A 17,557-nucleotide genomic window follows, 5' to 3' on the forward strand; every position below is an offset into this window, starting at 1 on the left:
AGAATATGCAGCTCCAGGTATTCGTACATGAGATGGTCATGTGGTCACTGTCTATAATAGCTATGATGGCTAATGTAAATAGAGAATGTAAACATGGAAGCCCTCCAAATCAAAGGCACTCTATAATGTATAAATCATGTACACAGGCACATTTGTATACTACATGCACTGTATTATACATACAATATTCAATATATTTGTATAGCTAGTATGCACATGTATGTAATATGCATATAGATGTATATTTATATGTGTAAGTGCATATTAGGAAAAAAAAACAAGTTAACTTTGGGAAGTAAAGAAAGCTAACAACTAGGTTAGTCAGACCTCCTGACTTACGGCAAATCCAGAGGAGAGCAAAGGAGAGGGAATCTCACCTTTTTTGAGGTTTTAGTTACGGGCCTGGGCCCTGTCATTTTAGGCCTGAGGTGAGGCTGAACATGAGGGAGGTGAGGGTGTGTGGTGGCCACTTTATGGTGGCCAGGAAATAGAAGGAAAGAGAAGATGACTGTGCCAGCGGTCTTTTTCTTTTTTCCTCTCTCTCAGTCCACGCAGAGCTTCATTCTGTAGGATGGTACCACCCATTCCGGCTTCCTCCCTTAGGAACCCCTTTCTGGGAACATCTATAGACATACTCAGAGGAAAGCATTAGTAATCTAATTGATTCTCTGTCCCATCAAGTTGATGATCAAGGCTAGGCATCACATTGACAACAACAACAACAAAACTACCACCCCTTATGTGAGAACTGATGGTTCTCACATTCCTGTTCTTTCAAAACCCACTGAATATAACACTAGGAAGGAAAGGAATGTTTTCTGGCTTGTCTGGACTTTTCTAAATGGCAGGCAGGAACTAGTAGAGGCTTGAGTTCCTATAGGAGAGAGAAGTTGTAGGTACTACATATGCAGGGCATATGTGCCTCTGTGTGTGTGTATGTGTGATGTGTGAGAGAGAAATTTTGTGTGCACATCTTTTCATGAAAGTATATGTACATGTGTGTTTGTGGACATATATATGTATATGTGATTTTCTGTGCATATGTTTGCAGGTGTGTTGTGGTGTGTGTGTGTGTGTTTGTGTGTGTGTGTGTGTGTGTGAAGACCAGAGGTCAATGCTGGATATTTTCTTTAATTAATCGCTACCTTATTTTTTTGAGACAGAGTCCTTCAAAGACCCTGAAGCTCAGAAAATGAGATAGGCTGGCTGACTAAAGAGCTCTAGGGATCCTTCATTTCTACCTCACCAGGGCTGAGGTTTGAGGCAGGTGCTGACATGTCCAGCTTTTTTTTTTCCTCCTCATAAGTACCAAGATTCCAAATTCCCATCTTGGAGCTTGCATGGCAAGCAATTTACTGCCCGAGCCATTTCCCTAGCTCAGATGTTAAAGACTTCCAAATTAACAGTGATCTGTGTGAATGATACTCTGTAACCAAACTGTTTCCTGGGGTCTTCTGCAGCCTGCCTGTTTTCCTTTTCTCCTTCCTATCCTAGATCAACTCTGGGATGCCCAAATGCTTTCACTGTTACTGCCCAAGGTTGAGGGTATACATGCTGCTACACCTTGAATGTGAAATGTTCCCAGTAGGTTGTGTTCGAACATCTGGTGACCAGCTGGTGGCACTATTTTGGGATGCTGTTATGGAACATTGAGGAGGTGGAGCCTGACTGGTGGACATGGATCACTGGGGACTGGACCTTAAGACTGGCCCTGCTTCCTTTGCCATTGTTTACCTTCTGATCTGGTAGCCACATGAGCAGCTTCGACACATGCTCATGGCACCGCAAAATCACTCTGAGATGCTTCTGAAACTATGAGTCACAAAAAAAAAAAAGTTGCTGCTGTCATCATATCTTGTCACAGCATCAAGCAAAGTAGCTACTACACAGGCTAAGTATTCAGCCTCAGGAGCAGGTTGTTTGCTCTCAAATTTCTTACTGAGTTAAGAGAGACAGAGAGTGAGAAAGGCATCTCAACAAAGAATCGTCAGACGCTTCTGATGAGAGGCCCAGACAGTGACTTCCAGTGTCTCTCTAACGGGCTGAAGTAGTCTTTAACAGTTAAATGGTCAATTTGTCCATGCCGATCCTGATTTCCAGTCATCCTAGTCGGGAGGGCCAAGATCCTGAAAGCACAGATCGTAAAAGCAATGAGACTCAAACCTGCACAATGGCAGCAGTGTACACCGTTGGCACACAAGCAGTTAGGATTTTGCCCATAGATCAGGGCTGCTTGTACCAATGCTGCATATCCCAACCATTAAGGAATTATGCATGTACGTTATGCCCTTGGATCCTGATGTGGCTGGAGAGACAATCTGACAAAGGGCCCTTTTCCCTGGGACCTAGACTGAAGTCGTGAGCTGTGGGCCAGTGTGGCATTTGTGTCTAGCTTACACATGCCCACTACTCACTTTAAATCATCTACTATGTCTTGTGGTTATGGTCTGTGGGACACTAAAACAACCTAATTTAGGCAAAATTGATAGTGGCCCAGGCAATGGAGTGACGCAATGGAAGTTAGCATCATTCCAACAGATAACGAGAAATCACTTTTTCTCTCAGGCCAGCTGTTGAGCTGAGGCATCAGTCTTTAGCCACTGGGCTAGGGCCTAACCCATTAGCTTTCCTGATTCTCAGGCTTTCAACCCAGCCTGGAACTGTTTTATCTGCTAGAGTGAGGATTCATCTGGCAGATGGCCGATTACAAGACTTCGGCTTTGAGGTGGTTTAAATAGGTATAGCCCCATAGACTCATGTGTTTGAATGTTTGACCCACAGGGAGTGGCACTGTTAGGAGGTGTGGCTTTGCTGGAGGAAGTGTGTCACTGTGGGGGTGGGCTTTGAAGTCTCATATATGCTCAAGCCATGCGTAGTTGGACAGTTTCCTTATGCTGCCTATGGATCAAGATGTAGAACTCTCAGCTCCTTCTCTATCACCATGTCTGCCTGCGTGCCACCATGTTTCCTGTCATGATGAAAATAAACCAAACCTCTGAAACTCTAAGCCAGCCCCAATTATGTGTGTTCCTTTAAAAGAGTTGCCGTGGGGCTGGAGAGATGGCCCAGAGGTTAAGAGCACTGACTGTTCTTCCGAAGGTCCTGAGTTCAACTCCCAGCAACCACATGGTGGCTCACAGCCATCTATAATGAGTTCTGGTACATAATAAGATCTGGTGTATGCATAATAAATAAATAAAATCTTTAAAAAAAAAAGAGTTGCCGTAATGTCTCCTCACAGAAAATAATCTATGTATGAAATACAATTATGGTCTATGTGTATATGTATATGCGTACACTCTGTCCAGAGAAACTTGCCAACTGGCATTTGGTTTCAGTGTTGGATCTCCATTGATGCCATGCTTTCAAGGAGACTGCATAACAGTGGATAAACAGGTCTTGAGAGTGAAATAGTTGAAAAGTTTGAAAACATAAATTTGGCCATTTCAGTACTGAAGCAAGATCTTTCCCCTTTGTTTCAATCTGATTCATGGATCTCTCTGTAGGAGCTCGATGGAGGTCCATCCGGTGACTTTAGGTGGACCGGGGCCACCTGTGTAGCCAAAACGGAGATGTTCTCCTGTGTTCTACCACAAACAGCCACAGGACTAGAGAAATTCACTTTCTCCCTCTGGGGCTGTCTTCAATCATGCACGGCTGGCATGAATACATTACTAAGTGCAAATCACATGGGAGGCTTGCTGAGAACACCTGTTCCTATCTATGCCTCGGAGACAAAGGCTCAGAAGATCCAAGGCAGTGCCTGCAAATCTGAATTGTATCAAGTCCCTGGTTGGATCTGATGTATAGGTAAATTTGGGAGAGCCAAACCAGATACTCACAAATACCATAAAATACCTTTTCTAGTCAGAAATGCCAGCAAAAGTAACTCCAAGTGGGAAAAGATAAATGTTTTTTAAAACATTGTATATTTTCTGTTTTTAACCAATATAATACGAAAAAATAGGAAATAATTTTTGTCTTCAAAATCTACCACTTTTACCTTTTTGAGCCCTGCAAAAATAAAGAATATTTATGTATGTGCTTTTTTTTTTTTTTTTTGTATTTGTCCCATTTTAAAAAGCTTTCGCGTATGGGTGTTTTGATTGCATGTATGTCTGCACCACATGCATTCAGTGCCCTCAAAGACCAGAAAAAGACATTGTATCCCTCTGGAACTGGAGTTTCATATGTTTGTGAGCTGCCAAATGGAACCTAGGCCCTCTGGAGGATCAGCCAGCGTTCATAATTACTGAGCCATCTCCAGCTCCATATACTTGTTTTTGGTTTTTGTTTTGTTTTGTTTTGTTTTTATTTATTTGCAATAAAATGAATCATATTGGGTTACCTTTTGTTTTTAAAAACATTTTATTGACAGCTGCCCAGTTACTGTGCTTTAAAGCTTTTACAAATCCAAGAGGTCTCTGTCTCGATTATTTGGGAACTAGCTGGGATAGAGAGTCTAATATCTAATTCCACAACACAGCCCTTCCTGAATTCAGGCACCAGAGGCTGGGGAACTCCTTTTGCTGTTCCACCAGCAGTTCCAAGTCCTAAGGGCTGGGTAGGATCTTCTATGCTCCTGGGTTAGCTTGGGGGCAGGTGTGGAGTCTGACTGTTCCCTGGCAGGGAGGCCTGGGGAACTCATGAACCCAAACTGTAGCTCTTGAGATTCTTCCCTGTGAGCCCCTCCTTGCCAAGGTCTTTCTTTTATTGGACCAGGTGATAAAGTGACATCATTGTAAAAGCCTTCCTGAGCCGGCTCCCATGGCCTTCAGTCCTCCCTGCACTTAATCCGGTTGAGCTCTTACTGCTCATTCACTGGCCTTAAGACTGCTCTGGGTGGCTCCCTGGCAGTGCAGCCAAGTGGAGGGGCCTTGTTGACACACTTCCTGGGCTTAGTGACTGCCACCGAGTACTTAGTGACAGACAGTAAACAAAGGCAGCCTTAGGAGGCCTGGGGCTGCTCCTTCAGGAGAGAGACTTGCAGGCCATTGATCCCTGTGTATGGCTGAGAAGTTCTTCCAAGGCGAAGGCATAGACCAGTTTGCAGAGACCTCTGGATGCAGTCATTGACAAAGGACACAGGTACTGCTGCGCACGGCTCTTTTCTCTTGTAAATCTGGACCAGGGAAAGACTGAATCTCTGGCAGATGGGGATAGGGAAATTAGTGTGACACAACTGGGCCCAGCCCTGCATACTGACTCTGAGGCTATTATTTGCTCTAGGCCTCCACTAGGGCCTGATAACATCACATTTGTTTTCTAAGCAAAAAGGAAGGACTCAAAAGAGAAGATATTATTTGATATCACTGTTTTGTTGTTTGGCTTCTATGCAAATTCAAACAATGTCTTAAATTTTCTAAGACTCAGTTTCCACATCTTTAAAGTGTTAACAACAACAGTCACATGTTTAGTGTGTACTCTGCCAGTATTTAGTGTTTAGTGTGTACTCTGCCAGTAAGCAATGGCATTTCTGTTTCCTAGAAATGAATATTTTTGTTATTGCTTAAAAACATGTCCCTTTCAACTTCATGTTCTTTGATGTGAATTTGGGTTGGCAGAGACCACAACAGTAGACTTGAAAGGCAATATGCAATGCTAATATTACTTACCCAGAAATTTCTGTGTCTATCTATGTATCTAGCTATCTAGACATTCATTTATTTATTTTTGCAATAAATCAGTACTGTTGTTTTTAACAGTCAGCTACCAAAACTCCTGGTAGTTTCAGCAGGGAAAATAGCTGTCCTCTGTTGTTTCAGTGCTCGTCATGCAGGCATCAGTCCTGAGTTTGTATTCACTCCACCAACAGAAGAAGCCAAGCATGGCAGCTTGTACCTGCAATCCCAGATATAGGCTGGCATGGACAGTTGGACGTTTAAAGCTTGCTGGCCAGCCAGGCTGGCTGAATCAGCAGTATCTAGGTTCAGTGAGAGATCTACCTAAGACTAAAAGATGAGAAGTAATAGACACCTGATGTTGGCTTCTAGCCTCTGTAAGCAGGTGGATACATGAGTATAAGTGCACCCCGTCCCCCTCTCCCAGGCACATCCCCCCTCCCCCAGTACACACAGGATCCTTCTTGGGAATATTGTGATTGGCTTCTACTGGCTAGTTGGAGTCTCCTTCAGGATAAAAGGAAATTTCCCAAAGCAAGAACACAAAGATGGAAAAGTGATGAACTGGAGCAGGGAGGGGACATTCAAGGAGAGATTCAGGATTACCTCGCTCTTTTGCTTCAAAGGTGTACCTCACCAGACAGTTGGAATATTTGGAAAGCACATGATAAAAAGATGGTTCTGAGATTAAATGTAACCCAGGTACTACAGCCTGAAATTCCTTAGTTAGAAAGCCTACACAGGAGGGTTATGAGTTTCATGGGAGTCTGAATGGCAGAGTGAGAACCTGTGTCAAAAAGAAAAAAAGGAAAGAAAAGAAAACCTAACCACAATAACAAAAACTGAAAAGAAAAAGACATTTAAATAGTAGAGGAAGTTGGAGGGTATTCACAGGCTTGAAGAGAACTGACAGTCCTGACACCAGCAAATCCCTGGCAGGGGTGGGGAGAAGAGAGGTGAGAGCCACTCTCTGGATTCCCCTCATCCAGACATGAGTCTTCCATACCATGCTCAGCACGCACTACTTTCATTAACTGAAATATTTAGTCTGACAGGATTTCACTTGGTTAATTATTCTGCTTCCTTTCATTTTTACTGCTGGCTTTGTCCGCCTAGAAAAATGAAGATAATGTACCTTCCCAAAAAGACGTATTATATACCAGATGGCAAATGTGCAAAGCAGTAAAGACATTCCTTCAAAGTCTATGGCCTTCCTGTGCTTCGCCTGCCCCTCAGTTATGGCAGCGGAAGCTGCAGAGCGGTTTGCTAGGCTAATGGAGTATGGTCAGGCTTGCAGTCTGCATGGGAGCAACAGCGGTGGCGCCTTCTCCTCCGCGCCCCCGAGATCTCTCTGGTCTCTGATCCTTTTGGCCACTCTCAGCCCATGTTCTCCTTTTCCATCCTAAGCTCTGAGGCTCAGTATCACATAAGGCCACCTGATACAGAGAGTTTGCCTTGGCTTCTGTTCTAAATCCTTTGTCTGATGAGTCCTCTAAATTCCCTCCCTTCTGGCCTAAGAAACAATTACCCAGGTTCTGTAGACCATTGACTAGTCCTGGTTGCCGGCCTCCTTGATTATAGTACAGCAGTCCTACCACCAAATTCCAAGTGGCTGCAGCTGGTTGTAACTGGTTCTTCCGAACACACCCCAGGGGCTCAGAGAAGTGGCGCCCTGAACTTTAACCATGCAGATGAATCTCCAGATGATGATGCAGCTTCTGACTAGGAGGTCGGGGAACACCAGATGATGCCACTGTGGCTGCTCTGAGTTGGAGGGATAGCCTGTAGGTCCCAAGGCCACTTGCAGCCTTCTCTTCTGAAGCCCTTTCTCTCCTCAAGCCACACATTTGTGGGTTTACAGCTGTTCCACCTCCTGTGCTCACCATGCCAGTGTTAATAACAGGAGTAGAAGGTGTTTGTTGAGAAATTAGCAAATGTCCGACAAGGTGACTTATTGTGCAAAGAGAATTGAAGCGGGTCTGGTCCCCTGCTGACCCCAGAACTCTTTTAGCCACTCCACTGAGCCATTCCCAGGTCCTTGTGTCTGTGGCCTTGTGATTGTTCCAGGGGTCCTTAACAGAATTATCTGCAGCTTCCTTCTTTGGAGACTGTCTGGAGACTTAACCTTTGTTGTGCTCTTGGTTGTTTCCAGCTCTGTTATGAATTATCTGTCCAGCTTTTCTTGCCTTGCACAGATCTCCTTATTTTTCTATCTCTAGGAGGTAAAGTGGTTGTCTTTGCCCAGGATTTTTGGAAATAGTGCAGGTGCTTATGGAGATGATGAAAGAAGAGAGGAAGTGTTTAGAGGGTGGTGCTTAGACTAGTCCTGGTAGGTTGGCACCCACTGAGTGGCAACATGTCAAGACTCAGCTGTCAGAACTTACTTTCCCACAGATAATGTTGTGTGAAAACAGTGTCCTGGCATTTAAAAATGTGCCCTCCCTCTAAACATTTCCTTCCTTCCTTCCTTCCTTCCTTCCTTCCTTCCTTCCTTCCTTCCTTCCTTCCTTCCACTGGCCCTCCCTCCCTTCTTCCATCTCTCATTCCTCTTTTCTGTTCCTATTCCTCCTCCTCTGGGATTTTCATGAAGTCTTGTTATGTAGCCTAGGTTTGCCTGGAATTGGAGATTCTCCTACCTCAGCCTCCTGTCAAGCACTTGGATTACAAGTATGACTCACAATGCCAGACTTTATTTACTTCTTCATTTCTGGGTCAAATATACCCACAAAATAGAAGCAGCTCTCAACATCTTCAGCAATTTGCCCAGTGTCCATGTTGGTGTAGCAGGGACAGGAAAGACTGTGGAGTGCATCTGAAGACAGTAAAGGCTGTGGTGATATGGGGCAACTGCTGGAAGGGCTGATCGGAGGTTCCTAGAGTCTTTTTCAGTAGCCTCTATCTAAGCAGATCCTGTAGAGATCCGAAAGTTGCTGAAGGCCTGTACACGGAGAACTAATGAGATTGGATTTGTGTTTTGGGAATCAAGGACTCTGCAGGATAGAGAAAATATTGGAACATTAGCAAGACTGCATTGAAAGAAACCATTTGGAAGGATTAGAGTGAGCATTCAAAGGGTAGTGCTAATGACCTAGACTACAATGGTACAGGAGGGTTAGAGTGAGCTTTCAGGGTGTTGTGCTGATGCCTTAGACTATAGAGGAGAAAGGTTCAGTTGCTCTGGAGAGAGAGATGGATTTTTAAAAAAGATAGGTGGACGGAGAGTTGAGGGATGAAAAGGAAACACCAGTGGTGCCTGGAGGTTTGACTTGAGTGCCTAGAGAGGCAGTTGTCTTGGTCTGTTAGTAATGCTACAGAGGAATGCTGGAGACTGGGCAATTTATAAGGAGCAGAGCTGTGGTTTTTACAGCTCAACTGCCTAAGATAAAGTCTAAGATGACACCACTGGACAGCCGTTGGGTGATGGTCCAGTCTCTGCTCCCAAGATGGTACCTTGAATGCAGTGTCCTTTGAGGGGAAGAATGCTAGTATGGCAGAAGGTAGAAGGGTATCAAGTTCAAAAGGCACCTGCTCCCATTTAGAAGGGCAAAATCCCCATGGTCATAACTCCAAGTTCTGCCTTGCTGGTGATCCAGTTCCAACATGGATGCTGGATGGAGCAACGATATTTAAACCACAGCAGTGAGCACACCATGGATTTGGATAAGAAAGGACAGAGGAGGAGGAGGAGCTGAAGAGAAAGAGTTCACTCCTGAATGACTAAGCAAGGTTAAGCAGCAGCTGTAGACCCGGAGAAGGCTGAGCTTGGGACTCAGCTGTGGAGATCATGGGTTGACAGTTGATAATTTCAGAGCATGTGAGTGATTCAAAAAGAGTTGCTAGGGCAAAAAGTATCCTGAAGAGCAACATTTGGCTCTTCATTTTTGCGACAGTGCCAAGGAAAATATCTTTCCACACACACTTGTTTGTCAGTTATATCCTTAACATAAATTCCCAGAGAAGGAGAATGTGATGGCAGGTATAAACATTCCTTGGCTCATGCTGTAGAAGGCCAAATTGCTCTAGAGACCCAAAGAAGCCAGCAGCTCAGGACTCTGAGGGCAGCAGCCTCTGGAAAACCTTAGAGCACTGAATGCCATCCACAAAACTCATTTGGTAAGTAGAGAAGCAACATCTTGCTTGTTTCTGTTTGCATCTCTTTTGTTTCATAGAAGGTAGATAATCTCCATGTTTTTAAATAATGCATTATATTTTTATGCCTTTTCATTAAAAAAATGGTGTGTGTGTGAGTGCGTGTGTGTGTGTGTGTGTGTGTGTGTGTGTGTGTGTGTGTGAAAAAGGTATCAGATCACCTGGATCTGGAGGTACAGGTAGTTTTTAATGCTCCAAGTGGGTGCTGGAAACCAAAATTACAAGAAGAGTCTGAGCTATGAGCTCTTAACTGCTGAGCCATCTCCTTAGCCACACGATGCCTTTTTTTCAAATCTCATTCTCCTGCATATAGACTTATCCTGGGACCCATGGCTCTTTCATCTTTAGCTGCTCACCCAGAAGTCACTTTCAGCTTAGCCTTTATATTTTACCTCATCTGGCTGTGTCTGCTGCACTGCACTTAGTAGATGCCACAGAGGAAACAGCTTCCTAATTTCAGGAGTGAACTGGGTGTCTGGGTTGGGAGAGATGAAGCCCAGAGAGAGCTTAGCACCTTTTCTTCCAAAGTCTTTTAGAATGTAATGCTGGGAAATGCCTATGTGGCTCTTACATGGCCTGCTTAAAGGTTTCTTCTCTAGCTATTACAATCTACTCTGTGTACCTTTGGTTGAATGGTATACCTTTAGTTCTGGAAGAATAGTTTAAAACAGTTTGATTCTGTGGGGTTTGGGACAGAGTGAGAACCCCCATGAGCCTCTGCCCTGTCTGTGTGCCCTTAACCAGAGATTTCTCCCTCGGTGGTTTCTGAAGATGGGGTGGGGTATGTTCTCTTTATTGGGGGTGCCTGCCAGAGCTTCCTGGTCCTGGCTCCTGTGGGAATCTGTCCTTCGGATATGTGTTTATCTTACCGCTGGGCACTCTCATTCCAGGCACATCTACTTCCCCTGTCAGTGACACCCTCCTGTTCATGTTGGCCCGTGTAGCATTTGGGAACATCTTGTAGGTGATGATAAATCGGTGATGGATTTGAAGGATTATATGTTCAGTTTTAATAGGTCACTATAAAAAAAATCTAAGTAAGTTTAATTCCCAGATTAAATGGGGGTTGTGAGAGGGCCCAGTCTGCACCCCCCCCAACTCGCTAACACATTCTATAACTTATTACACAATAAGGTGAAACTGGCAGTTTTCATTTGGCTCAATGTCCTTGGGATCCATCCACATTGCTACACATTTCACTAATGGATTTTTATTTCCTAGTGGTATTTCATGGTTTACTATAGCATAATATGTATATCTCATTCACCAGACAAAGGGGGTTTCTGTTTTTAACAGTCTTTGCTATTATAAAGAAAATTTATGTTATGAATAAAACAAGCAATTATAATAGGTTTTCAAAATTCAGATATGCTATAGCATGCATCATTACTTTATTCCTTGTGTTGTATGTTCTTGTGCTTAGAAAATTCTTTTTTTATTTCTGATTAGCTGAGAAATCATGCATGGGACTCAGAGCTTACAAATACCTTTTCTGTATTATTGGGTATGAGCACACAGTTTTTCTTTACCTGTGGTAGATATGAGTTCTATTAATAGATTTTTTGAATGTTATATACCTGGATTAAATTCTGCTTGCTCCTGGTGTATGGTTGTGCTTATCCGTGGTTAGATTCAACGTGCTCAATATTTTCTGAAGATTTTTCATCTTCACTCCTGAAAGATACTGGTTTGTGGTTTTCCCTTATTGTCATATCATTTTCTGGTTTCTGTCTTAGGGTAATCCTAGCCTCGGAGAATGGGTTAGAAAATGTTAATTTTGCTTTCCTTTCCTAAGTACGGAGAGCACATGTCATCTTTCCCTTCAGTGTTTGGTAAGTTTTGTGACAGAACTGTCTGGGCCTAGTCCTCTGTGTTTACATGCAGAAGGCTATCACTCACCGAGTCACGTCTTAACAGATATATGCAGACTATTTCTTTGTGTGAGCTAGGAATGCACGTGTGCATGAGTGTGCATGTGTGTGTGCGTTTGGGTGCATGTGCACATAGAAGCCAGAGGTCCAAGCTCAGATGTCGCTTCTCAGAGATCTCCACCGGGTTTTGGTGTCCCGTTGGCCTGAAACTAATCAAGCAGACCAGTGGGGCTGGCCGCTGGTGATTGCAGGGCTCTGCCTGTGCCAGCCTCCCAGGCCTGGGGCAGCAAGCGTGCATCACCATACCCGGTTTCACCGCCAAATTATTTTAATGTGGGTTCTGGGACTGAACTGAGATGAATGCTTGTTTGGCAAATACTTTACTGATTGTACCATGTCCTGGGCCTTCTATGTGTAAATATTCTTAGAATATGTTTGTCAAGGAGTCAGTCAATTTCATCTGAGTTGCTAAAGTGTGGCTGCAAACTTGTTCATATTATTCCTTTATCATGGGATAAGAAGTGATGGCTCTTTCATTTTATGGTTTGCTTATTTATATCTTTCCTTTTTTTCTTTGCTTCTTTTGTCTGTATATTTGTCAATTTTACTTATATTTAAAAATACAAGCTTTTGGCTTCCCTATTGTTTTCCCGTTTTGACTATAATGACTTTTACCTATTTTATTATTTGTTCTCTTTTCTTCAAGTTCACATTCCTCCTTTTTCTGTGGTGTGCTACATGGAAACTACAATACAGATTCAGATCTTTGTCGTTCCCTGGTGGTATATTCAATGTTATACCCTTGTGCATAAGTACTGCTTTTATTGCATCTTACAAATTTTCATTTAATTAAAATATAGTTTAGAAACAGAAATTTCTCAGTAGTAAAGAACGCTGGCAGCTCTTCCAAGGCACCCAGGTTGATTCCCAGCACCTACATGGCGCCTCACAACCATCAGTAGCCCAAGTCCCGGGGATCTGATTCTGTCATCTGGCATCTATGGGCACCAACACACACATGGTCCATGGACCTACACACATGCAAAACACCCAAACACATAATAAGATACATAAAAAATTTCATGTTTTAAAATTTTCTCTTGGGATTTCTTTCTTGCTCCACGTGAAGTCTAATACTCAAATATCTGAGGATTTAAAATATATTTTCTGTCATTACAGCAAGTGTGTGCACATGTGTGTGTGTGTGTATATATGTTTGCTGCATGTGTTGAGGCACATTCTGTGTGTGTGTGCCTGTGGAGGATAGAGGTTAACTCTGAGTGTCTTTCTCAGTTACTCTCTACCTTATGTATTGAGGCAGGGTGTCTCGCTTGAACCCAGAGCTCGCTGATTTGGCTAGTCTAGCTGGGATTACAGGCAGGCTGGCATGGGCTGTACATGGTGCTGGGAATCTGAGTTTCAGTCCTCCTTCTTGTCCCCAAAGTGATTTTACCTGCTGGTGCATTTCTCTAGTTCCTCTGTTACTGATTTATCGTTTAATTCTACTGTGAACATATTTGTCTGATTTCTGTACCTGTTAATTTGTGAAAGTGTGTTTTAGGGTTCACAAGTGTGGCAGCTCTTGGTGAAAGGCCTGTTTGGGCCTGAGAAGAAGATATAGTCTGCTGGATAAAGTAGTCTACAGGTGTCCTTTGGACCCTGCTGATGGATGAGGTTCTCGGCTTAACTACATCGTATTGATTTTCTGCCCGCTGAATCTGTTCATTACTGATAGGGAGTCGACATCCCTAACTGCAACAGTGCACTATTTATTTCCATTGCCGTGGCCTCGTGTGTGTGTGTGTGTGTGTGTGTGTGTGTGTGTGTGTGTATGTGTGTGTGTGTGTGTTTAACATACAGAATAATGGACCTCATTATGACATTTAAAAAATGTATATCATTGCCCTTTGCTCATATTCACTCCTCCACTGTTCTCTCTTGTTCTTCCTTTTCCCTCCTGCTGGTCTTCTTATGCCTTCCAGACTGTCTTCCCTCTGACATATACGAAACCTAGAACAGAAAGCACGCATACGTTTCTTTTCCTCATTGTCTAGTCCTTCACCCCTCCCACCTGGATTATTTTGCTTAACATCATATATCTAGTTTCATCCATCTTCTTTCAAGTGACATAATTTCATTTTTACTTGTGGCAAAACACAACTCCACTGTGTTGCTGTAGCGCATTTTCTTTGTTCTTTTCTCTGTTGATAAACATCTAAGTTGATTCCGAACCATGGCTATTGAGGAATACTGCAATAAACGTCGGTGTGCTCATATGGCTGTGGCAATCTGACTGAGACACCTTTTGTTATACTTCCAGGTGCGGTATAGCTGGATCATACAGCAATTTTAATTTTAGGTTTTTTTTTAAAGGAACATCCACATTGATTTTCATAATGTTGTAGTAATTTATATTCTTGCGAGCAATATATTAGGATTTCTTTCGCTATTGTTTGTTTCTTGATAATGGCCATTCTAACTAGGATGTCTTAAATGCTTTGATGCTCTGCTGTCAAATGCATACATATTAACAATTTTTATGCCTTGTTGGAGTACTGACATCTGTCATTGTGCAGTGTTTTTGACAGCTTTTCATTCTCTGAAATGATAATAATTACTGCAGCTTGTATCTGTGTTCAGTATGCTGCATTTTCGTCCCTTTGCTATTTTTTAATTTAGTTTACCATTTCTCTTTATTTGTTTAAGCTATCTACTTCTAGCCAGTTTGGTAGGATTTTCTTTTTAAATTCATTTTTTTTTTCAGTTTCTTTCAGTCATGATCAGACCATTTATAATTTAAATGATAGTGATGCATTTGAATCAATAGTGACTGTATTTATAACTTTGCTATTTCCTATGCTTATCTTTGTAAATCTCCCAGTTTTGTACCATTGCTAATCATACTTGAAAATTTTATAAGGTTCTGTTCCCATATCAACTTTATTTCTTTTTACAAATGTTTCTGGTAGTTAAGCTAGAGTTTGCAGTAAACATTTACAGGGTCCCTGGATCCACTTTTAAACAGTAAAACTGTAGTTGGATGCTAATGACAGATAATCACGGTGTCTCTCCTATCCTTCATCACTGGCTGTCACTCACTGGTTTTTTTTTGTTTTGTTTTGTTTTTGTCTGAAATGTATAATGGACCAACCCTTTGTTAATCACTGTCATTTGCACAGTTAACTGCAAGGCTCAACTAAGAATAAGGGAAATAAAAATGTCTAAGACCTGAGTTCTTGGCATTGATAATTTTCTTGTTCTTTGAAGAACTTAAAAACTATTTCTTTCAAGGCAGATCTCTGAGCATCAATTTTCTGTTTTTGCTTATCTGAGATGTTCGTCTCCTAACTTTTGAGAGACAAATTTTGCTGGGTACAGAGTTGTGGGTAATTGGTATTATTTTAGGTCTTTAGATATTTTGGTCTACTGTCTTTTTGCTTGAGCGTTTTGAAGGCAACTCCAATATAATTCTCACCCTTTTTATTGTAGGTAAGTTGTGATTTTTCTTTAGTGTACTCCAGGTTTTTCTTGTATTTGGTTTCCAATATTTTCTGTATAATATGTCTATGTGTTAATTTTTTTTGTCCTGATTAATGTTCTTTGAACTTCCTGGGTCTGTGTTTGTTATAGGAAACTGCTTAGAGGTTATATGTCAATATCTTTGTTTTGCCATTTTTCTCTTACTAAGAGAGCAGATAGAGTCTTTGCTATTGTACACAGTTCTTAAATAATCTGCTTCATATTTGAATTTCTTCCCTTAGCCTTGAGTTTCAATTGAGGAAAGTCTGCTGATACATCTTCAAGGTCATTGACTCTTTCTTCAGATCATGATCAACCCACTGAGGCAATCTTCATTTCTCTCACAGTGTTGCTTATTTATTTTTTTCTTGTTTGTTTTTGAGACAGAGTTTTCCTATATATTCCAAGATGTCCAAGAACTTTCTGTGAAGCTGAGATCAGCCTTGAACTCCCAGTTCTTCTGCCTCAGTTTCCTGAGTGCTGGGATAATGGGGCCTCACTGCTGATTGCAAGCATTTCTTTTTTTATTTTGTTTTTATAATTTCTACTTATATTACCTTGGCATAATATCCACTTTTAAGTATAGAGATCTTAGTGTATGAGCCAGTTATCTTGGCTCTCTAGTATGGTAACTCAGTGATGTTTTCCATACCCCACTCATTGGTTGAATCATTTGTCTTGTCTCTTCAGATTGTATCGCTCTTGTTTTCCTACGTAACTTGTACATTTTCATCAACAACCCTGCATGATACATTTGGTAATATGAAAGGAGATGAATAGGCCTTTAGTGTGGGCATATATGTTTGTCTATCTAGAAGCTGGACTGTTTGCTGTAGTTGTAGGTACAGCAGTTAATTTAATGTATAGACTAGATTGGGCCACCAATATTAAATATCACTTGAGCCGTGTCTGTGAGGGTGTCTCTATTTGAGTCAGAGGTCATGGTGAAGCAAATGGTCCTTCCCAGTATGAATAGGCCTCATTTAGTCTGTTGACGACCTGGATAGGAAGAAAAGCAGAGGAAAAAGAAATTCATTCCCTTTCAGCTTAACTGCTTGAACTGGAAGATCTCATCTCTGGCTTCAAAATGAAAATCATGTGATCCATTGTCTTGCCTCTAGAGCCTTTGAACTTGGACTGGATTATAGTACTAGGTTTCCAGTTTGTAGATGGCAGATCATGTGGCTTCTCAACCTTCATAACTGCATGAACCAATTCCTCATAACAAATTAGTTTCACATACAGATACACAGAGACCCAGGCACGCATCCCTACACACCCCTACACAATACACACAAACCCACTTATACCCGTTGCCTGTTGATTTGGTTTCTCTGACCTCCAGCTAATGTCTGAGGCTTCAATTTCCTCCATTTTTGTTTTTCTCTCTCCTGCTGCATTGTTTCTCTAGAAATTCTCTCTCTGCCTGTTTTTTCAAGACATGGTTTCTCTGTGTAGCCCTGGATGTCCTAGAACTCGCTCTGTAGATCATTCTGGCCTTGGACTCCAATCCACCTTCTTCTGTCTCTCAAGTGCTGGAACAAGAGGCAAGCACTACAACCGCCTGGCTAGAAATTCTCTCTTAAGTATAATCTGAGCGCTTTGGAGAATAAGGTCTCAACAGTCATGAATTAGTTGAACTTTAACCAAACACCAGACCAAATGGTTATTTTCAGATATAAGTAAGTCACTAGACTGGTGGAGCAGAGCATTTTGAAGTTCAACTCAAAGGCTCAAGACACAACTACTTTTTAAACTCACAACCTAAAAAAGAAAAGAAAAGAAAAGGATGCCAATTTGACACAGGTAGCTCTAACCAGTCTTTTTAGCCCACAGGTCCATGCCCCCCCTGTAATAGCCACTTGGCTTTTGTAAACCTACAGCAGTTAATTTTCACTTCCTTCACCTGGAGAAGGAACCTTTTTTTTTTTTTTTTTTTCCTTGCTTGGTTTAAAGTATTTTCGTGGCAACTGCAAAAATTTAAGAAAACTCTGAAAGCTGTCAACCGCTTTATCCCCCACAACTCATTCCCACAGAGTGTGAGAGCTGAGGAGGTAGTATGAGTCTCACGAGGCTTCAGAAAGGCAGAAGTGCTGCCTCTAGAAGGGCAGGCAGGACCCTTGTGCAATGGTAGAACAGTGGCTTTGTCAATAACCTTGAGTTATGTTTTTGACATTTTATTTTAAAATTTTCAGATAATGTCAAGAAGACAGTATATTTAGAAGCATAGACTTGTCCCATTTCTCAAACTAATTGCTTCTTTCAAAAGAAAAGACCAGGCCCCAGACTCAGAGCCCCTGGAGAAATGAATTCAATCCCTTGGAAAAAAATGGTTATAAATACCTTCTAGTTACATCTAATGATACAAATTTCTCATTACTATAATAACAAATGGTT

General features: G+C 42.0%; 1 protein-coding gene across 1 annotated transcript in view; it reads left to right on the forward strand.

The window, feature by feature from the left end:
* Positions 1-5,051: 5,051 nt before the first annotated feature.
* Positions 5,052-17,557, forward strand: part of Frmpd2 (FERM and PDZ domain containing 2) — a 101,280-nt gene continuing 88,774 nt past the window's right edge. Inside the window, exon 1 of the mRNA XM_055612436.1 lies at positions 5,052-5,088. Within this exon, the coding sequence (XP_055468411.1) occupies positions 5,064-5,088 (25 nt within the window). The 5' untranslated portion in view covers positions 5,052-5,063. The remainder of the gene's footprint in view (positions 5,089-17,557) is intronic.

This window comes from Psammomys obesus, unplaced genomic scaffold, assembly GCF_907164565.1.
Source record: "Psammomys obesus unplaced genomic scaffold, mPsaObe1.curated_primary_1811, whole genome shotgun sequence".
NCBI lineage: Eukaryota > Metazoa > Chordata > Mammalia > Rodentia > Muridae > Psammomys > Psammomys obesus.